Source organism: Labrus bergylta, chromosome 7 (genome assembly GCF_963930695.1).
Source record: "Labrus bergylta chromosome 7, fLabBer1.1, whole genome shotgun sequence".
Lineage (NCBI taxonomy): Eukaryota > Metazoa > Chordata > Actinopteri > Labriformes > Labridae > Labrus > Labrus bergylta.
This window is the reverse complement of record NC_089201.1, coordinates 5,851,214-5,875,193: the sequence shown is the minus strand read 5'-3', so window position 1 is coordinate 5,875,193 and position 23,980 is coordinate 5,851,214. Positions and strand designations below refer to the sequence as shown.

The 23,980-nt window shown below is 42.1% G+C and overlaps 1 protein-coding gene across 2 annotated transcripts in view; it reads right to left on the bottom strand.

Moving 5' to 3' along the window:
* Positions 1-23,741, bottom strand: part of cecr2 (CECR2 histone acetyl-lysine reader) — a 49,985-nt gene extending 26,244 nt beyond the window's left edge. For both annotated transcript variants that reach the window (XM_029278438.2, XM_020639784.3), the window contains exons 1-2: positions 23,475-23,741; positions 1,197-1,291 (exon numbers count right to left, since the gene is read on the bottom strand). In XM_029278438.2, coding sequence (XP_029134271.2) covers positions 1,197-1,291; positions 23,475-23,594 — 215 coding nt within the window. In that variant the 5' untranslated portion in view covers positions 23,595-23,741. The remainder of the gene's footprint in view (positions 1-1,196; positions 1,292-23,474) is intronic.
* Positions 23,742-23,980: the final 239 nt, after the last annotated feature.

Here is a 23,980-nt window from a genome sequence, read left to right as displayed (position 1 = left end):
CAAGTACAGAATTAGATTTTTTTTTTAAAACATCAGGTTTATTTTCAGAATAAAACATTCTGTTTCGGCAGTTTGGATCAACGCCCTTATGTGTGTTTGTTGTATAATAGTTTTGATACAGACTTAAACTGAACTCATCAAATCATCTTGCACCGTCGCTAGTGAATCTGTAATTACGACGGGAACACCTTTTTCTCAGCCCTCCAGTTGTCTGGCGGTGCTGCTCCATGCTACACTCTAAGAACACAGCCTGTGGGTGTTGACGGACGAGGAAGCACAGAGTTGTACCCGAGCGGAGCACATGTATCTGGTGGAAGTTCTGGGTTACGGCAAACAACAGCTACGAGAGCTACGAGAGCTACGAGAGTGGAGAAGATGATTGTGGAAAGTCCAGCAGATTTGAGGGCTGATTTGCAACATGTCTGCAAAGTGTCTATTACTACAGACTCGTGGACAGTTCTAACCATGGAAAACATAGTGGAGATACATGACTGACGTTTTCTGTTTTTGCAGTAGCAAAACATATAAAACGAGAGTATTTGATAACGCTTTCATGAGGCAATGAGAGTACTTTTAAAATCACTGAAAATGCCCATCCCTAGTCCCGACCTTTCTCTCTGATGAAGGACCAGAGGAGGAGGTGGGTGAAGGGGGAAAGCCCCACGAGAGATTAAACATATTAATGGATTTAAATATCAACGTCTGATATTTACTCACTTTCTCCCGTCACCTTATCACGAGGAAAAAAAATGTTTTAGTGGTTTCATTGATCAATGTGAGAGTAGAGCATGATCAGCGTGAGAGTAGATCATGATTTCACCACAAGTCAGGATATGGTGGGTAAATTATGACTCCTCAGCGAGTCATGTGCCGTGACTCACGCTTCCTGAGAGTTCCTGGGGGTTATGACTAATTCAGGTAGGTTAGAAATGCTGGTTGTATTTTGGCAGCCACAAATGAAGCTGAAAGGAAATATTTATTGGTTATTTTCCGCTGTAACTCTGAAGTTTGCAGGAGATGCTTTGAATGTTTCCAGTTGTGACAAAGAGAAAATGGTTCATCAGGGTTCTATATAGAACAACAAGGTTATATATCCTCTACCAAAGAACCATCAGTCTTAAAAGGTTCTATAATATTTCTGTAAGACAACAAAGAACATTTTTTTAAAGGCTGTAGATTGATAAGTTTAAACATACCTGATGTCATTGCGCTGGTAGCAACCCTGCAACAGACAAGCAATGAGGTCCCCAAGAAAGTCCAAGTCTTGCTCTGACAGGGCTTTCTCCAGCTCCTGGACACACAACAAAGAAAGTGGTCAATGTACACATTAAGAGCCATTTTAGATAAAGGATTAGAGATATAGTGCAACAAGGTATGCATTTACAGGTATAACATGTTAACTACATGTTTCTACATATCAGCTGCACACAGATGGAACCAGTGTATCAGAGTAAGGTGAGCTGGCAGAGGTAAACAGCAGGAGGGACGGTTGTAATTTCCAAGTTATCTGGTTTTGGCTTCTTGGTGTGCCAGTTGTGGTTTGGCTGGGGAAGAGGTTCAAGTTCAGCCATGACCCCTCTCCTGCCTGGCTTTGTGTTTCAGCCATTGAGGTTTTATGAAGCGGCAGTAACCGGCAGAGCAAACTCTAAAAGACCTGAAAGCACCAAGGAGAGACGGCAGGCAGCAGGGGCCGAGAGCTGCGAAACACAGCACTGGCCCCCTCCTCTCCTCTGCTGACCAACCAAGACAGAGCACCCCACACAGATTCCCAGCATGCACCACTTTCCCCAATGATACCCAGAGGCTCTGAAATAAAACAGGAGGGGAGAGAGAGGGAACAGGAGGCTGAGAGGGCAAAAATGCAAATGTAAAGTGCTCCGTCAGCCAAGTGTCCATTTCACTTAAAGCCCCCTTTTTGCTGGATGCAAAGCAGCCCCTTCAGGCTGAAGCCAACCAGTTGCTCTTTAGAAAAGGAACATGACTGACTGCAGCTGATCTCTCCTCACCCCTCCTGATCCCTGCTCTCACAGGAACAACAGATCCAAACTCTTTCTGTGTCCCACAAACATTCACAAAACTACCACTACAAGTTCAGGAGGGGGGAAACCAGTCCAAACTTATCTCAAGGACAAGGAGACACGTTTAATTGTTGTTCACTAGCTCATGTCACATCAGTCTGCCTCTCTCTCTCCCTCTGTCTTAAGGAACCAGGTTGGTCTCAGGGGTCCAAAAAGGTCAGTGCACACACCTCCCAGCCAAGGAGAACGACGGAAACCAGGAGCCAACGAGTCAGCGAAATAAAAAACAGAAGAAGAGGAGGGGAGAGACAGACAGGAGGTTGAAAAAGAAGTTGAAAAACAGGATGAGTTGAAGGCTTCTGCTTGAGGACAGAAAACAAAATAGAGTGAGGGAAAGTCAATACAGTGTAAATATTTCTGTCTCTGACTCAGGCTTCTGTAGATAAATACCAGGAGAGCGAGTTTGATGACAGGAGATGATAATAATCACCTACGTCCCATGACTCAAAGGAGGAACAATTTTAAGCCCACACATTATTATACCTGTTGTGGAATTGAATGTTGTTTTCACACTCCTGAAATTTCCAGAAATGTTCAGGGTGAGTTGCAGGTCTGAATGCAAACAGCCATATTTTTTACCCAAACTTTACCTGGACTTTTCCTGCCAGCCTCTTGGTGAAACTTTCATGTGATGTCGGAACAAGTTGATGTGTTAGCACAGCAGGAAATATTCATGACAAATCACCACTAGCAAGAAGATGGGGGTGATGATGCTTACATTGTAATAAAGTTGCTTCATATTCTTCTGCTCACCAGTACTTGTTTTGACACTTGAGCAAGCTTTACTGACGCAACATATTTGTGCAATTTAAACAGTCTGCAATTAATGGTAGATAAAAAGAAGGATTAACCGAATATTGAGTAAGCAGACCAGAGCCCAGTTTAATGACAAGTAAGCTCCGCTCTGTACCAATATTTCTCGAAGGGGGAGAAACTCATGGAGTCCTTCTGTGTCAATTAAGGAGCACCTATCTATCAGTCAGCTTCTATCATGTGGCACTTTCATTGTAGCTGGGGTTGAAACTGGCGTTCTACACCTGTATGACTGCAAAATAAACTAATTCCCCTGTAATATAACTACAATATACTGATGCACAGGATGCTAAGATCACTACATAATACAAATGGTGAAGCCAGAGCTACACATTGGCACAGACACACCTTTAAGGTAGAAGGAAGTCACAGATTTAACTAACATAATTCCTGTTTTGCCATGTAAATGATGCAGGGAATCTGAGGCAAAACAACTGCAGCTATTCAGCAGTTTACAGATGACCTAATGGGTTGAGGTTAGTCTAATCTTGTTGGTGGTGAATGCCCTGTGATGGTTGCCAAGTTGCATTAAAAAAATGGAAGTAATGTTAACTTCCTATCCTTCCTATTAAAGACAGACATCCCAAAAGTTTTTTTATTTTACACTGAAACAACATGACAATAAAATTTGAAATTGAACGAGCTGATGACCTTCACGAGATATGGTGATAACAATATGAAAAATAAACTTAACGAGGAGTTATTAGCTATAAATCCTCAGTTTCTACGTCTATGTGCTGTTCTTCATGTTTTACACAAGCTGTGTTTGCAACTTGTCCCCCTAAATCCAAAATGAACCCAAAGCGCAAAGTGAAAGCATAATCCCCTTTTCAGAGTGTCAATCCGAAAGAGCGCTGAAACTGAGCTGTTTTGAATTTCTTGGGCTAACAAAGCGCTACCTTCCTGAAAGTCTTTGTACATTTATACTGATTTAGAAAGCAACAGCGTGATATTGATGTCCCTGTCTTTGACACATTGTGTTATGCTGTTCAGGATGCATGATGTGAAGAGAAACAGCTGGACCTCCACATATTCACACATGAGCAGACACACAACGCTGTTCTCCACCGATATCCTCTTGCCCCTATAACGCCTGTCACTACCTCTGATGCCAGAACAGAGGCTGGATCACTTCAACCCCCCCCTCAATTGTAATCTTTGAACCAACACAAGTACAAATCAAGTGATATTTGGGCACTGATGGCCAAACGGTTGGGTCGCACTGAATGTACAGAGGCTGTAGTCCTCGAAGTGGACGCCCTTGTTCAAATCTGACCAGCGGCAGATGTAATGTTTTTTAAGTTTGGGTAATTTTTGATTCTATATTATCAAAATAACACGTATTACAACTGCATGTTGCTGATCTTCCTAAGAGACAATGTAAGACGCCGACACTGAACAGTCTATCCAACAGGAATCAGCAGTTAGGTAAATTAGCCTGCCATGCATCAAATTAATGTGACACAACAAAAATACATAGTCTACTGATATTGGTTCATGCCACATTATTTGCCAATGGGCTGATGTTTCTCAACAAGGCAGATATCGGCTGAAACCGATGTTCAGCCAATGCATCAGTGCATCTTTAATTACAGCCAGTGACCTAACGTCCAAGACAGGCAAGTCAGAGTTTTGACAACAAAGAGAGTTAAGGTTAAAAGACTCCTCATGCATGCGTTATGGCTTCTTGAAAGGCATGCAATGTGAACTATACAGCTGCAGAAGTATGTCATAGTAACCATTAGCTCTGATCACTAAATGGTAGAGAGATAGTGCATATCTGAGGGTGTACGAGAGATCCTGTGTCACCCTCCCTTCCACTTCCTGGTCCCCTGTCAGGCCGCCTCTGGGCCGTAGAGAGCCCATCCATCAGAGAGAGGCTGTACTTTGATCACACTTGGAAAAAGCTGGGGGCCAGGGCCGGGGGAAGAGTGGAGTTGAGTACGACGCAGCAGAGTGGAGGGCCTCGCTACAGCCCCTGGATTAACACCGCCCTGTTCCACCTTTGAAGTGCCACACGGCATCTCAGATGGCAGAGGGAAGGGGAATTAATGTGGTGTGCATGCCCTTTCTTTATCCATCCATCCAGCTGGCCAATCCCTCCTCGCCCTGTTGCTAACACACTACTCTGCTTTATGAAGGTCGGCAAGGGACACTTCACTGCAGATGGAAACGTCCTATAGGAGCCTCTCCCCTCTAGAAGCTCATGAGGTTGTCAAAATGTTTGATAGCACGTATTTTAAAACATTATAATTGCTGATATTTTAATGATCGATAGTGTAGAAAAGTACCGAAAACCTACAGATGTGTCACAAGAGACAGACAGCAAGAGCACTGTCCAAGTTGCACAACAGCATTGTCAACGTTTCACTCCCAAAATGTTGCCAATATAACTGTGCAATTTAGACAGTTTGCGGGAATTTGCTTGCAATTTTTTATTCATTAAAAACGAGACGATTCCCACATTTGGGTGTCTGGGACTTTTTTTTTGCTGTGGTAACCAACAGGTATCAATATTGCTTTAACTTGGAATCGTATGAAAGTTTATACAACACTAACACACACACAAAGTAGTTTCCTAACTTCTACACTACAAGAACACAACCACAACCTTTAGCAAACATTGTCAACAACAGACAAAAGCCCCGATAGCAGCGTTCATACATGCATGTGTCTCAACAGTAAACACAGACAGTACTTTGGCTACTTCACATTAATGATCAATTGAACCTAAAGATAAAAGAGCTGATAAACGATTATTGCTCAGCTTCTGCAGTGAACAAAACAGGCTTTACTCACACACCAGGACAAAGATTGGACGGCGAGTCAAGGTTTAGTCAAAAGGTGTGTCATCACCACAGCCCCTATATAGGCCAGGCATGCAATCAGCAATTCAGCCTGAAGGTATTTGCCACTTCTCTCACCCGTTTCCCCCCTGCTGTTTCTCTCTCTCTTTCTGGTTTAACCTCTCAGTGCTCTCTTCCACACCATTTTCCTCCCCGTCCTGCTGCTCAGGGCCTACAAGGGCCTCTGAGGCATTCTATTATTCCCCTGACAACACCCTCGCCCCACTCTCCACCCCACTCCTCTCTCTGTCCTCCTTATCTCCTTTCTCCTTACACACAGTCAACAGACTCCTCACTCTAGCCAGTCGCCAGCTTCGAGGCAGCTGAGGACAGTGTAGACGCTTTACAGCAACAGAAAACTTGATTACCAATAATTTACAGTGGAGAAAACAAAACATGTAAACTCAAAACTCTCCATCCAAAACAATTATTTCAAGGCCTCTGGTCAATGACTTAAAAAGCAGCGTGTGAAGCAACACCTGTGGTGTCAGAACAACTTAACACTTGTCATTTTCCCTTTCATAAGACCCTGTCACAGCAGATTCAGCTTAGATTAAAATGAATAATGCCTGAAGCAATGTAATTTTTGATAATTCAACACTATAACTCTTTTTCAAACATGCACTCAAGAAGATTTGCTGAAAATATCAGGATAGCCTGACCCTGAAATCTTCCTGAGTCATCCGTCAACTAAAAAGGACGCCGCAGAAGTTAATGTAGTGTAATGTTTACAATACATCCGACATGGCAGACGAAGCAACTGAGCCCAACGCTATGATGACAGTTTCTGGAAAATAACACAGTGAGGGTAGTAAAAAGCAGCTTCATTATTACGTGCACGACAATTACATAGGTTGCACATCGCTCACAGGATATAGACATCACAACTTTTCCGGCAAATATCAGGAGTTTTCTGCAAGTGTGAAAGCCCTAGAATAGTCAGTCCTTAATAGAGTGCCACAGGAATGAGTCCTAAAACCCGGAAGTAAGTTAGCATTTGAACACCATGGGGTCTAACGTCTAAAAGTCAATGGGGATTTTGAATGGGTTTGTGGTTAGACACCTGAAATAAGGTCTGTGGTTAACACAAGCTTAAGAGATGTTGGCGTTTTGTTAGACCATATAAACTACGTTAGGTAATACCCCCACTTATTGCAAGTTTTTACGTGTCTTTAAAAAGGTGGTTGCTAACAAGTGGTTAAATGTGACTACAGTGGTTGTTGGGGACATTAAACGTCATCACGCCAGACACAGAGGTCGGGAACTCTCTCACTAGCCGGAGATGTATCCTGTAGGTTTAATCTTTAGGTTAAGGTGAATATTATGTTAGTAAACAATTAATTAAGCTATGCGGATTAGTTTATCGGAGATCGTATGAAGCATAACGCTAGTGACGTCACAATCATCCGACCGTGGTGTAGTTAGCTTGTAGCATAACGTTAGCCTTTAACTTCTGTCAGCCGCATTAACGCTTCAAACATCATAAAAATGGTGTTCATCTGTGAAGATTATCCTGCTGAACAAAACGACTACGCTTCAGAAACGTGCGATTGCCACAGCGCTTATTTTCTGCAATGATCCAAAATCCAATGCAAAAATCCCACAGGCGAATTCTCGTTAGACCCCATGGCGATGCTACTTTCGAGTTGGCCTACAAAAATACATCATATGGTTTGTTCTCTATTGTGAAGATAATGGGAACAGCATGACAGCTAGAAGCACCCTTGTCATGTGTTGTGACTTACGGACTGATTAAAAGGTCAAGTGGACCAATGAACCTTTTCTTTGTCAGGGACAAATAAAAGAAAACAACACACTGTTCTGAAGCCTCTCCCTTGTGACGTCAAAAGTTAAAATTTCAATTACCATGATTAATTTCCAGTTGACTCTCCTTCAGTGAGAAGACATAAAGAGATCACAAAGAATGGAAGCAAAACGCATGCTTCAGAAATACAAGAGTGTATGATTGAATACTAATATCTTAACTATGGAAAGATTTACGCAACAACATAACAAACATACCAGAATAAGTCCTTTTGATGGAGAGAAATACGTGAATCAGTTTCATACTTCTTACACAACGCATGAAAAATTTCCTTTTTTGTGTGATAACTTCAAATTTTGTTTAGGTTAACTTGGAGCTTTGCAAACAGCTTCATAATGTAAGAGGGAGGCGATCTATACATCTCTCAAACTTAGTAAGATCCTTTGGAACATATAGCATGATTCATAATAACTACATTGAATTTGTTACTTTATTTACGTAGGTTTTAGAATTAGCAAATAAACGGCGATTAATATCCTGATATTTCTGGGTTACGCAATATGTGTGAAAACAAACAGGCGCATTTTACACCCCAACTTTATCTGTACATTTTATTTACACTCCCGAAAGCCCCCTGGTAAAACATTCTGCAAGAAGTGGGGGGTGGGCTAATGTGTGAACACAACAGGAAATATTGAGGAAAATTCACCGCAAGCATGGGCAGGGGTGATGGTGTTTATACCCAGCAACCAGCATATGATAGGTGTGATCTTTTTACACGTAATGAATCTGCTTCATTTTGATTCCTGCTTGCCAGTGTGTTCCTTTCTGGTCTTTTATTTACTCTATGAATACGTAATTTAAAAAAACGCCACTTAGCATTAATTTAAAGACAAAAAATGTTTTCATAGCTTCAGACTGTTGCTTCATCTGCCATCTTGGTGCGTCCTTTTCATGCCATGGCTTAGCCCGCCCTACTCCTTTTGAGGCAAACTCATCTTACAGGCCTACACTGTGACACTTGTTCCACCTGCACAAGACAACACAACTTCCCCCTATCATTGGTTAACACTCAGTTTTGACACCAGGTTGGATTTCAGGCTTTGGTTAGATTATGTCTAAATCAGGCAAAATAATCTTTAAAAGAAAGTGATGTCAAGGCGCTGATGACCAAACAGTTAGATTTTGCCCCATGTACGGAGGCTACAGTCCTCAGTGTGCAGCCTCTGTGTGTGGTTCAAGTCTGATCTGTGGCTTGTTTCCCGCATGTCATTCCCAACTCTCTCTCCCAATTACTTACTGTTCACTAAAGAAAAGCAAAAGCCAAAAAATGAATCTAAAAAAAAAAAAAATGAATGCAATCGGATAGAACTTGGTTTAGGACAAGTGTGCATTCATTAAAACTTGAAACTACCATTCCCTCATCTGCAGTATAAAAGAGGTTTAATAATGCCGTGTTAAAGTTGAGTCAACAAAACCTATGCCTGTGAAAAACATAGCTGTGCTGTGATAAAAGTCCTGAGGGGGGAAAAGGGAATTTTAAAAGAAAGGAGCCGTTAAGGCTGAATCAACTTCAAGGCAAAGCCGGCCATTTTCTCTATAGACTCTTTGGGTTCCATAATGTGTCACAATTCGTATCTGAAGAGAAAAACCAAGATTAAATGCATGTTTGTATGTGCCTAATGAAAGCTATGAGTAAGAGAGAGAGACAAGGCTGTGATAAGCAGAGCAGAAGCGTTTGTATCAGCTTGAAGGTTGTAGCAGATCCACAGAGCCTTCAGTATCAGGGGGTTGGCCTCTGGCTTCCCTCACAGCAGACACTTTCCATGCCACTGCCGTTAACAGCTCCTCCGGGGTCTATATCACCAACAGTTGGAGGACGAGTGCACGGCTAGCTGGAGGGGGAAGGGAGGCCTGTTTGTTGTGTAAAGGCTCCTCTCTTCCTCTCCTTTGCTTCTTTCTTTATTCTTCCTCCCCCACTCCCCTCCCTCTTTCATCTCACACATGGTTCCTTCAGGAGCCATCATCTGACAACACCCTCCTCCCCCACATGTAACCACCTCCTGCCACATGACAAACATGCACACACAGCCATAACACCACAGGAAAACGCCCTCGCATCCTCAGGATGTACCACTCATATGATAATCAGAAGAAAGCATCAACATCTCGGACTTGCCCCCATAAAAACATCTAACTGATGCATCACAACAAGTTGACTGACTGATTTGTCGTCATAACCACACATGATTTACAACATCTCTGCTCGAGCCAGAGTAAAAAGCCCTCCACACCTGTCTTAACCAGCATTTTGACACATTCAAATAGTTAGAGCCTCCAGGCGAGGACACCATTTGTTCATGAAAATATGGGAACAGGAAAAACGGCTGCAGATTGTTGTAAATGAGCTTCACTACACAAGAGAACAGAGACAAGCACTTAATAGCTCATACACAACTGTAAGGTTAGTTTAATTACAGCGTCAATGTCAGGGCCAGGTGAGACAGGTGGCTGGGCTGCATTAGGTGTTGGAGGAGATACTGTAGGTGGTGGGGAAAGGGCAGTGAACAGATCCTTCCTGAGACGAGCTCTCTCCAGACAGATGGGGAGCCGTTGCCTTGGCCTAGCAGGCTGGCTATGTGGGAGATGATCATTAAGCACAGGAGATGGGAGGCCACCCAGAGCAGGCCATCGCCTCGCATGCTTCCACTGCCAGCACTGAGGAAACCACATCATCAACTTCCCTGCATAAAATTGAGCTTCCTGCTTCAGGAGACATAAACATGCATCTGTATGCCTACACATACACACACAAACGGCCAGTTAAAAATCAGCCTGCTGCGCCTATAGATAAAAAAAAAAGTCCCTGGCCAGCGTCTTTGAGGATGAAGCAGATGACTTTATGGCCCCAGAGTTAAAACACACACACACACACACACACAAGAAAAACTCTTATTCAGGAAACAAAAGCAGCCTTAAGAAAGAAATATTTAAATTTGACAGGTAAAGTTGCACGCTTAGAACAGAACTGTTTTGCTTTCCAAACAGAAAGTGAAACTTTGTAGACGCTGCTTGGTTGTAAAGACACCTAACAGGTAGTTCAAAAGCAGCTTTGTCTCTTTCTCAGTTGTGCTTTCCAGCAAACACAACTGGCTCTTCTGGAAGTTGGGAAACCGGCTCTAATGACACATCCTTTTGTTCATGGTGTGCTGAATTTGCCTCATAACATGTTGGGAGATGTACGTTGCGCGACTCGTTGTTCAGTCCACACATTTAACAAAGGTGTGAGATGACAGAGTGATGTGTCCTGTTTGTTGTAATCCTTTTAAATCTGCCTCCTGAGTCAAGGTCCGAACATCACTGCAATAGCTTACGAGCTTCATTCAGGCTGACAGTTGCCTGGTCGCAGCTCTGATGGGAACAGATTAAACCAATCTAAAGCTTTTTCTGTAAACATTAGAGCTGGCACAAACCAAAGATTTCTCAATCAACTAGTTCAACTATTGTTTAGGATATGAAATTGAGTGACTGGTAATAAATGGATTTTAGAGGTAAGCGCTGTATAATGAAGGTTTTTTCAAAACTGTTATATTTGTACCTGAAGCCATCCACACACTCTCTGCTGTTCAGTGTTATGAGGATTTTTGAATGAAACATGACAGAAATTAGCGACTGTGATGACGTTTCATTTTCTTTGTCTGTTAATCGCAGACATCACTAATTGATATGACTTAAAAAAGAAATCAACAGGCGCTGGAGAGCCTAACAGTTATGTCACGCACCACATGTATGGAGGCTAAAGTCCTTATGGCAACGGCCATGGGTTCGAATCTGACCTCGGCCCTTTGCTGCATGTCACCCTCCACTCACTCCTTTGACTCTTTTCAGCCGTCCTGTTCAATAAAAGCATAAAATAACTTTAAAAAAGCAATCAAGAACAATGATTGTATCTTCTATAGTTATTTTAAATATTTGTCAAAGCCGCTTCATGGTCAGTGTCAGGCAAAGCAATTTAAAACATCTGAACCAAAATTCTAAATTCATTTTTCTTAACTTAAAAACTGGAGAGAGTCTCATAAGTAACGTGCCAGGCTACGTCACACAGCTACATAACCAACAAGACAACCTTCCTTGAAAGATGGCTCAGCTGTTAGGGGTCATAAGACTTTTTCAAATTGCAATTCTGAAAAACAGTGAAGCTCTGCCGTCATCATGTCTGTGCTTTCATATTTATTCCTCAACAGTGTAATATTGGTGTCCCATTCTGTGAATTCAAATACAACAAACTGCGGGAGCTCCACATACACACGCAGCGCTGTTCTCCCCACTGGCTCTGCCAATCCCGTCTCTTGTAGCGTCTCTGCTCCTACCTCCCATGCCGGCACAGAGGTTAGGTCACTCCATCCTCTCATTACACAAAGGCACAAGCAACAGATGAGAAGCAGCTATTGAATGGGGTTTGAGGCTTTACTCTGCATCTAACAGACTCATAAAACTTGTCCGACTTAGACTCCTTCAACTTAAGGCTGGACAAATTTAAATGGGACACCATGGGACAAAATAAGTGTGAAAAGATATGCTGAGGTTGAGATGACTCCAGTGTGCCAACCAGAAATCTTCATTCCAGCCCCCAAATCATTAGTTAGCAAAGAGTACGGGTCCATCTGCACTCCTCTGCAGCATCACAGATCCACACCCCTTCTATACATCCTCTTATGCCAGCTCTCTGCAACTCTGAAGTCAGCATGCCTTAAAATAATCCAACTTTCATGTTTGTGCTCCCATTGCCCTTGGCACGCCACACTCCATGCCTACTATTTAAGATATCTATAGGAACAAGAGCAGCATTACCTCCTCTCTCTGTGATGTTGCATCACACACAGAAGAAAACACACACTAACAAAGAACAAACACTGCTTCTAGGCAAACACATGCACATTAAGCAATCACTACAGAACGATTTCCAGGACTCCCGCAGGATGAGACCATGTTTGGTGAAGTTGTTATCACTGCCCGTCTATCGCTTTACTTATCTCTGCTTCAATCAAAACAACAAGCAGCCCAGAGTGAGAGGGCATTGGGCAACACTGGAGGGATGTTGCCCCAGATTGGAGACAGAGAGAGGGAACCATGGGGAGCTGCAACAATGACGCTGGCTGTAACAAACCCTGGTATATATTCCCCTGTTCCTCCCCCTCTGTGCACATGCTCCCCATGTGAAACCATCTGATGCATGTACTGCTGCTCTCACTTGTCAATCACAACTGGGGGAGGGGCAGCAGCCTCTTAAAAAGCCCCCCCCTCACAGTGCATGCAAAGGAGGGTATTAAAAAAGATACGCTAAAAGGTGTGTTGATCATCAAGGGGTAGTCACAGAGTAAGCAAAAGTTTTGAAGGCTTTATATGGAACTTGCTCAAGAGGAGAAAGTGTCAGAGGTTGATGTCTGTGTGGCTGTAAGAAGGGCTGAGCCGGGGATGTGTCAGTGGGTGGGACAGAAGGGAAGAAAGAGATGCGAGGGATGAGTGAACAGTGCAGATCTGGGGTTAGAAAGGATCATTGTTGTTGTGTGGGGGGGCTCCGATCTCCTCCCTGGAACTGACAAAGGAGACGAAGCAGCCCAAGCATGAATGTAAACATCATCACTGATTCAAGCCACCAACCACTGATCTCTGACGATGATGATGGTACAGATATGACAGGACAGGATTTGGAGAAGATTAAGAATTAAAATGACTAAACTTGCTTAATCATTTTCATGTCTTCACCATAAACATCCTTGACTCCCATACCAAAGCAACTTCAATGAAGCCGGATTGTAAACATCTATTTAGTTGCACTTATTATTCAAAAATATTCGTAATAATAAAGAGTGTGTACGTCTAGAGTTTGACCATGATAGAGCAACTCTTAAGCCTTGATCCCCCCCCCCCCCCACCATTAATCCATTTTCTCTCCAGACAACAGAAACAAGGACATGTTCACACAATGTCTGCTCTTGCTTATTTACCAAATCTAATAGGACTAAATCTTCTTTTACAGTCACACTAGGGGCTTTGCAAAAATAGGAGGCCCCCTCCCCAGAAGGGCTGCAGCAGCAGCAGATAGCACCCAGTCAGAGAGAGGAGAGCCTCCACCCTTCAGGGGGAAGGGGGAAAAAAAGACCCACCATCTGGGGTTTAGTCATGGTGATGCCAGGGGCTGGGGCTCAAGAAGGGGATGGGGCTGTTAATGGATATTGGGTTGTGGGACAGGGGATGGCAATAAGGATGGGGCTTGGAGAGAGTTAAACATGGAGAAAAGGATCTGAAGGGGAGATGCTGTAGATGAAGCTGGGTTTTTAAATAGATGTTTCTAAGTATTTGAAGTCACAAGCTCTTTGAACAAACTATAAGGATGAAGGTGAAAACGACCCTGACACTTATCATGCTTTCACACTTGCTGAAAACTCCCGAACAACTCAGCCAAAATCTTCACTCAGGTTTTCTGCATCCCCCGAATATAAAGTTGTTATACAGCATTATTGTTGAAAATGTTACTCAATAAATCAGCAGCAGACAGGAAATAACCTGTTAGCCAGGCTTAAAGATTTGTTAGGAGAAGAACATACTGGTGAACATAAAACATAATGCAGCCGTTTAATGATAATATCCTGCTGTGTTCTCACATTTGCTCAATAATACTAATACTCATGTTCTGGCAGCCGAAACTTGGGGACAAGTCAGAGTAAAAAACTTGCATGTTTGCGTTCACACATACAGATCAAGAGTTTTTCTGCAAGTGTGAAAGAGTTATTGTTCCCAATACAGGGAAGGGCAAGTATTTCACAATTTCACTCCTGAAATCCTCATAATAAAGTTCATCAACAATGGCAAGGGGATAAATATTTATTTTTCTAGACTAACAAATCTACAACATTACATTCAGAATAAAGTCTTCATGTCTGGCCCTGCTATTTAGCGTTTCTTCTGAATAAATTACCAGTGGGCTTCAAGATGTTGTAATAGTCAGTGTCACTTTTACCTAGAAGAAAATACTTCATTATAATAAACACTACCATTCAAAGAAAAAGTTAATAAAATACAAAAAAAACAGACGCTCTTTCCTCACATGAACGGTGGATAAAGTTCATGGAATTAGGTCAACACCTTGTCCCGTATTATCCTTTCAGACATGAAGCAAAGAAAAGGAGATAGTCATATACGTTATGACCCACTTGAAATACTCCCTCTCTGGTTTAGGTGAGGGGGCATCTAAGAGGAGCAATCTAGAACAGGAGGACTAGTATATAATAAAGACTTTTTTTTAGCATCGACAACATGTATTTGCATGTCACCACTATACAGGAAGGCAGAAAAGAGAACCAAGCAACTTCACTTTTTGACACATCATTTACTGAATCAACATGTCAAACTATTGTCTGAGAATTCACCAGAACTTGCTGTTTTACGCATTGGCTGAATCACTTGTTACTTGGAGTTAGTACAATAGATTTTTTTTTTAACATCCAGTCTGATTTGAACATTGCATTCTCACATACAGATCATCTGTGTGTTGTCAGAATAAGATCAGCATACATTTGTAAAAGGTTTAGAAGGGTTTAGAAAAAGGAAAAGGGGCCATGAACGTTTTTGACATTTTTACAGATGCACTCCTGAACATTTCTAGACAATTTTAGGAGGACTGCCCCTGAAATCCTCCCGATCTGGTCGTTCTCAAATGCACCTCACAGCAGGACACTATCCCTGTCAGACAGGAAGGAGGGCGGGGGGGGTCTCCTGAGGCAAAAGCATGACGTAGAAGAATGACGAGGAAGTGGCAGACAAAGCAACAGTGTCCGCTATACGATGCTACAATGCGAGGATTTGCCTCTATATAAAAACGTAATGCAGACGTTTAATTGTGCAGAGTCAGAGTAAAAATTCTGCCTCTCTGTGTTTACACATGCATCCCCATGCAGTTTTCCAAGGGTTTAATGAAAGTGTGAAAGCCCTATCTGTTGGGTTTTTGTTACAGTAGTGCCCTACTAAGATGAAATCCTTCGGGACTTAATTGAACACACTGAAACACTCTATGGTTGGAATTTGCTCAAAGATGGACATCATGGGAATAGCAGATAACTCTCTTCTCACAACAGGGGTGCAGCCTTTACTTTATACTTGAAACCTTCTCGGTCATGAATGAAACCAGACCTGCTGTAAAAGAAAGGCAGATGGTCCATGACTTGAAAATTCAAGGTCAACCCATGATACTTCTGTTGGACATACATGTGGGGGATTTTAGTTAAGAGCTAAGGCTAGCATCAGATGCTAACAATGGCAATGCTTACTCCCTGAACATGAACAATTTCAACCATTTGTAATCGTTCTTTGAGTAGAAGCATGAGGATGTTTGCTTAAAATCTCATTTGAGAAACGTTAGTTTTTCTTTATGTAGTGACAGACACGAGGCCATCGTCTGTGCACAGATAAATAAGTTTGGTGCAAAAATGTGTTTCATTATAAAGTAAAAATGTTATATTTATTTATAATATTTTATTGTTTTGTGGATATATTGAAACTTGGTTGGCATTTAGTTGCATGTTTTAGTGTGACAGCAATGATTAGCCATAATGTTAGAACTATCCAAGGTCCTTACCACGAGCTATCTGTGTGCGAAAGGATGGTCTATGCTCCTGTGGGAGACACAAGTTCATATGATATCAACCTCGTCTTGAGAAAAACATTGTTTATTCGTGATATCGGGGAAAAGAACTACAGTACCCACAACTGGGGGGGTAAATAACACGAAATGTACTAATAACCTTGTTATGCTGCAGTGACTGTAATTTATAAATTCAACAACACAAACTACAACTTCTACGTGTACACACTACACAGACTTGTACCTTTGCCTTTTTCTCAGATTTTTGATGGCGCTTGGCACCGAATCAAAAGCCGAAGCTGGTTGTCTTGGTTCCAGGTATCAATCTCTTGATATAAGGATTTTGTGAAATGTCTTTGAAGGATTTGAATCAGAAAATGTACTTCCGGAACAAGAGCCACAGAAGAAGTGGGCGGTCACTGTTGAGCTCTATATAGTCTCTAAGGAGGGCTCCTAATATCAGGAGTAGAGAATGAGTTAGTGATTTCAGACACAACCACCGACAGAAAGATATTTATGTTGGCCATATTCGTTATTGTCCAGAAAGAACAATAACAACCCTTTTAGTTCATGTTAGAAGTAAAAGTTAAACTTTTCATGTGTGTATTTATTAATTTCTTGGCTTTAATACTGGCCTGGCTAGCCCTGGACTGTGTAAATTGTTTTTGTACTATTTTCACTCTATAGAATCAACTAATTATATGTGTTTTTAAAAAATCCTGCTTTGAACCTGTCGCATCACGAGATGCTCATTGAAAACTTCTAAGAGCTATTTTCATTATTTTCTAAAGAAGAAGTAAAATACAAATCATAAGTCCAATTTTAAGCAATGAAATTTCCCATTTCACTCAGCTAATAACTGGACAAACAACATTAATAACAAACATCTTCAAAGCAGAGCAAAGTCAAGTCCCAACAGGGATGATGACAGGCGGCTGATGAAGACACATGGAAAAAAATGCTTGATAGATTGCCAAGACAGGCTGCCAGCAGAGCATGGAGAGTGAAGGTGACAGGGACAGAGGTCCTTGGCATGAAGGTCTATGTCTGAGGATCCAGCGACAGAGGCCTGCAGCGTCTGTTGGCTTTGGGATTTCAAGCATCATTTCACAGATACACAGCCAAGAAATCAAGCATACGCTGTAAAGACAAGAAGCCGCTCAAAGAGGACAGGCATGTTGACCCTCTGCTTGTTTCCTGCAGATCACTCTCCCACTCTTTCACGCTTTTGTGCTTCCTTGCTCTCCGTCTCTCTTTTCTCCACTTCCCTTCTTTCCCCTTCCTCCCACTCATTCTTTGTTTCCTCTCCATCTCACCCACTCCTTTCTGTCATCTTAACACACACACACACACACACACACACACACACAGAGGAAAGTGGAAACCAGGGACAGTGAAGTGTATCAGCCAAGGAACAATGTGCAAGGGGCTGTTTTGTAAGGCTAGCCAACGAGATTGTGGGGAGCCTCCATTATCACTGAGCAGCACCATGAAAGAAAAGAGCTGCCCCACCAGACCCACAACAGTAACTATCTAACTGATCCACTTGGTTTGTCAATATCCATTCTTGAAAAAGTTTCACAAACTACAAACATTTCAGTGTCAGCAGTCTCCTTTATGTTTAAAAAAGAAAAGGTTGTCATATTTGAGCACCCACCCACCCACTGTAAGCTTCAGCCAAATATAGACCAGATTGCTGAGTTGTACAACTGATTTGAATAAACTGATTCTAAGTAAATTCTCATGTGACAAAAAATAATTCAGTGTGGTGCCAGCAGAAAGCAAATGTTAGTCAAAGGCAAACTCGTTTTCAACTACTTTTATTGCACTGGTAGCGGAAGTGCACCCTGTATTTGCCCATACTCAACTCAAGGTATCAAAATCTTTCTATGCATCCATTCATTATCTACATCACTTCTTGTTCGAGGTCATGGGGGGCTGGAGCCAATCACAGCTGTTGTTGGGCGTGAAGCGGGCTACACTACTGGACTTGTCACCAGTCAATCACAGGGCTTAAATATAGTGACAAACCACCAGTCACACACTCACATCCACACCTACAAGCTTTTCTCAGACACCAATTAACCTAATGAGCAGGTTTTTGATGCATGCACTCACCGGGAACACCCAGGTGCACCGTGCCCTATGTGACCGACCTAGATTTGTACCGGAACCCTTCTGGCTATTAGGTGACAATGCAAACCACCTGCCCAAGCACACTTCACCCTCAAAGTCCAGTTCATTTGACCATTGTGCATGCTCCATTACGTGCTCGAGCACAGTACACTTCTTTGGCCCTGGCAGGGTTGGAAGAGGTGTGCTTCGGTACGGTACAATTGCTCATGCACGAGCACAAGCACAGGCATGAATCGTCGAGAGTATTCCATTATTATGAAATCCCAGAGTGCTTCGTGCTTCAGCAGTGTACGGGCCACTGGGCCTAGTGTGAGTGCACCCTAAGGTTGGGTTGTCAAGATAACATAATTTTAAATATTTAATAAAATACTAGTAAAAAAACAACAACATCCTACCATAACTGTTTAGATACCATGGCAACAAAAATAGACTTTCTTTTGAATAATGGGTATTGGGTGATATTTTTTATTACCATAAATAGCAAGCAAACTCCTGCACACCCTCTTTGATTGCAGAATTATGTTCTGCAATCCAAGAAGATACAACTCCACAGCCCCATTTTTTGACGTATTGTCTTTTATACAGTGGCAAAGAGTGACAGAACAAAGACGACAGCAGCGAATACAAGACTCTACATCCACAAGGAAGGACTGATAGTATGTCAGCTAATGTTGACACTTGAGCTCAAGACACGGTGAAACCACTCGACGCCCCCTACTCTGTCATGACAAATGACAGCCACTTCCTGCCCCCTTTTCAACCTCTGATTCTTGAGTAATTCAACCTATGTGTCCAGAGACGCAAGTGCAACTGGAGCTGAGTGATATTATCCAACCGTTCCTCTTACCCAAGCACCGCCAGAAGCATCCCTTAGAAGAAAAAAAGACAATTAACCAAAACTTGAAAGACTTTGTCAGCTGTCAGATTGATTAAGGTTTACAAATAGGGGCTCATCTATTTTAATCAACCCTAACTTACAAGTCAAGAAAAAGGCAAAAGCAGATGATAGTCAGGCCATGACAGTGCCCAGACCAGCTCGTCTTGTTGCCGGTATGTGGCATTAAGCAAAACAAACATGTCGACATGACCGGTTTCCTTTTATTTCAGTGACAAACAGTCCTCAGAAAGTAAACATGTCTGATCCAAATGTCCAGCTTCTGGAACAATCCATTACTGATTACTGTTTTTCATTAACAGAGTGCATGAAGTTGGTAAAGAACTAGACTAGAACAGGAGGTAAGTTCATTCCTACAGCACATTTCAGCAACAAGGCAATTCCAAGTGCCTCACACAATGCATCAAAAGCATCATATAGGGGAATAGGGGAGCCCTGTGGTTAGTGCGCCTCATGTACGGAGGCTATAGTTCTCCAAGTGGGCGGCCCAGGTTTGAATCCGTCCTGTGGATTCTGCATGTCATTCCCCACTCTCTCTCTCTCCCCGATTACTGATTATATCCACTGTCCTGTCTCTAAAAATAAAGGTGTGAAAAGCCTGACACTAAACTTTACTGACTAGGGTTGTGTCATGATAGCAGATTTTTTTAATTGACACGATACTATCAAAAATTTAATTATATCTACGTCCGTTTCGATAACGCAGCAACAGAAATGCAGGTACTAAGCACAAATATTGGGTTATTCATCTATTTGTTTTTAAGATATTTTTGGGCTCTTAACGTCTTTATTTGAGAGACAGGACAGCGAGAGAGTGGGGAATGATGCTGGAAAGGAGCCACAGGTCTGACTTGAACCCATGCCACCCACCTCAAAGACTTCAGCCTCTGAGCATTAGGCGCATAACCAATCGCTAGGCCCCTGGCACCTCTAATTTATTGCTTACCATGAACTAAAATCTCAAGCAAACTCCTGCACACTGTTTAAATGGCACAAACACATTTTCATCATTCCAAGATGCCAAAATGACTCAGGAAACGTCAGTATTTGCCGAACTGACCACTCTCTCTCGCTAAAGGTAACTATGGGTTAAAAAAGGGAAATATAAAGTTTTGTCAACCTCAGGTGATATGTAAATGTCGTCATACATCAAGTGAAGTGATATTTCCAGAGTCTTCCTGGTATCTACTTTATAGATTAAAGTCGATATCAATACCCATTTCCATTCCACAACAATTAAATTAAGTCCTAGGCACCCACTATAGGGCAATTTAAATCTCTCTCTCTCGATCTGTAGTTTCTGTAAAGCTTCTGTTCTTTTAATACTATGGATCACTAAAATAAACTTATACAACCTTATCTGTAGATCAGATGACAGAGAGTAGGAAGAAATTGGTCTGAATTATCTTTATTTTATAACGTTCTGGCACTAACACCGGTACATAATCCTGTGTAATGACAAAGTATAAAAGGACGCAGAAATAAAGTGTTCACTTTAAACTTCCAGCACATTTGTTACCAGGCTGAGTAGTGATCTGCTCCCCTGAAATGATGAGAGGAAAAAGACCAAAACAAGAACAAAGTTGTGAACCTTGAACTTGTGGTTTTACTGAACCCAAAACAACTTAACATCACCACTTAAAAATATTTTAACATCTAAGCTAACCAAGCATAGGACTAACGAGTAATAAGAGGAGCATCAAAATGACAGATGACGGATCAAGCTGCACTCATGAGGCATGTTAACTCTGCTTTAGCTCTTGTAAAACTATTAGCAGAAGAAGACTCTCCATATAAACACAGCTACTTAAGTAGATTTAGTTTTCCTCTTGCCCAGAACATAATATATAACAGCATTAGAGGTGCTGGATTTGTACACTACTAACTTCTACCCAAGAAAACCATGTGCTCTGTTCAAAGCAGGAACACAGACAGAGGAAACAAGAGAAAGAAAACCATTGTTAGGAAGGGTTCAAATTTATTGGGTGACTATCAATATGCATGGGCATCGGGTCCGGATCTATGAATCCAGCCAGTAAACTTCAGTTATGGTTTACAAGGTTTATTTCTTCAACTTCAAATCAAAGGTTCAAAAACAGGGGATAACAAAAACACACGAGATATTTCAACCATCTGCGCAGTCCTGCCGCCCCTTTTGTAGGTCAATAGAAGTGAGTGCTAGAATGCAACCAATAACCAATCAAGGGAAAGGAAAGGAGAAAACCAGGAAGTGATGTAGGTGAAGAAGAAGGGGAAGATGACAAAATAGTGTTCTTTACTAAACACTGGGGAGACGGTAATCACAGTTTGTTCAGTCCGACCACATGTGCGTTCGTTTGTGATCTTTTGATTAAAAATATCTATTAAGAATTTGTCAAGAACTGCAAATTAATAGCTTAAATGTTACCGAATCTATGTTTTGGAATCAAACATTTAACATCTGTTGACTCAATGATTTGTTAGTTTTGTGTCGTTAGTTTTCTTTGCTCGCCCCAACAGAATTGCCATCTCATGCATTATAAATCCTCAATAGCATTCCCACCACATCAGAGAATTATTCAATCATAATGCTACGTAGGATCAGAGTATCTCAACCTGATGAAATTCAGAATCATCTGACATGCAAGTACAGTGATAATCAGTTCAATCAAAGACCTAAAGAAGTAATCTTCTATAGCCATTGACAATCAAACCATCCTGTAACTGCAGTGGTAGATCATTACACCAAGAACCAGAGGAAGTGTGTGACCTTGATCACTTGCATGTCTGATTGAGATGTCAAAGAATAAGACAACTACATCCATCTCAATATTTCCTGGAAACCCAGCTGAGGGGGTGTATCCGTACATGTGATCTGCTTTGTCATGCGTTTAAAGTCGAATATATTATATTTGTATTGGATAGTAGCAGAGAGTCACTGAAAGACTCTAACACAAGAGCATTTGTTAAGTTAAAGCCTATCAGTCATTTGCAACTGAACACATAATTAGTATCTTAAACTACACCATTACCTGGGTAATATAAACCTTAATTCAGGGGGAATTCAACAACACAATAAGCTCAACTTTCATGTAAACTAGGCGCAATGCGACCCCCCCCCCCCCCCCCCCCCCCCCCCCCCCATCTGCCCTGCACCTCGTTTAATAACAAAGCGATGCCTGCGTGTGTTTCTCCGCAGAAGGGGGTGGGGATGAATGAGTGATGGGGACTGTTGATGCGTGATGTTGACCTTACCAATTTCTCTAAAGTGCAACCTTTCCTCGATAGCTCAAACAATTCCAGCCATCCAGACACAATAATCTAAAAGATTCATGCTGGAATAATCTGTTTTGGGAAAATGGAATATATTTAACGGAACAAGGGGGGGCCAACCCGAGTGATAAAGTTGAATTATGTGATCGTGGTGTGATAAATTCAATGTATTCTAAGGCTAAACGAAGATACTATGCTTATATTCGTCTCTTATAGCTTGCTATAGCGCTAAGATGATGGAAACAAGCACTGAAATCATCGATTCTCGCAACAAAACAGGACTTGGGCGAGCAAACAATGCCTACAGAGCATCTGCGTCCCTATGGCTACCCCGGCCAGATGGCTGCAAGACAATAAACTCCAACCTCACGCAATGAACTTAACTTTTAATGACAGAAAGGTGAAACAAAAACACAGTACCAGGGTCCACTCCGCACACGGGACAACCTAACAAGGTAAAGTGTGTGACTTTTCACTCCAATAACAACTTTAAAGTCGCATTAATAACTTTACAATCCACAAAATAGGACACGTGGTTACGTTTCGTGCCAGTTTATTTGAGCAGTTTTGTTTGACTGACCTGAACTAAAGGTCGCTGCTCAACATAAACATGAGGCTCCGGCCAAATGAAAACAAACGAGTGGCACATGGTTGTGTTACTGGAGCCCCTCTGGCTAAAGTTACACACAGTTACCGCACGAACACCCTGGGACAGACGACAACCACGTAATGATACCGTACACCTGCGCACGTTTAACTCTATCATGACGTCTCTTGTGGCGTTTTTACAGCTTTGAGAACCAACAGCAGACAATTAAAGCTGGAGTTTAGCCGTGCTAACGAGCTGTGGCTAGCTAACGTTACCTAACAGGATCACCTTGGTAACGCTATCGAGGGAGAAGTTCACAGAGCAGGGCTAAGCTGGTTAACCAGGTTGCTAGTTATGCGCTCGGCACACCACTTAGACCAAAAAGCTGACACAAACAACTTTTCATTTCCGCAATAAAACTCACTTGTGTAACTTTGAGGAACAACAGCGGGTATTTACCTCTATTTCAAAGTCTGGGAGGTTGAACGCTGTCCTGAACAGCGAGCAGAAGTGGGCTATGGCGGGGACTTCCCACCAAGACTGGATCTCTTCCACAGAAACTGTACATCCCTGTGACATTTTCGGACTGAAGAAAGTGTATAGAGTTTGTTTCTCACATCAGAAAGTAGTTTCTAAACCGACTTATAACGACTCCGTGTTGTTACCAGTATGATAAAAGTTGCTGTCGCCGTCCAGTTCGGACAGTTGCCATCGCGACCCGCGGAGCGCTTCAATCTGTTTCAATCAGAGCCTCGCGGAGCTGAACAGATGGGAAGGACCGTACCACCTCACTGCGCCGCGGGGGTGCGCGATTACTTTCCGCCTGATGTTTCAATATTTTTGAGATAAAATAACCGTATAGTGTCGAGCATGGCAATTTAATCTGACCGAAATATGCAGTTTTATATAATTTTTTTAACTCCTTTCTAGCCTATTTGTCAGTGTATTTTGAAGTCTAAAATAAA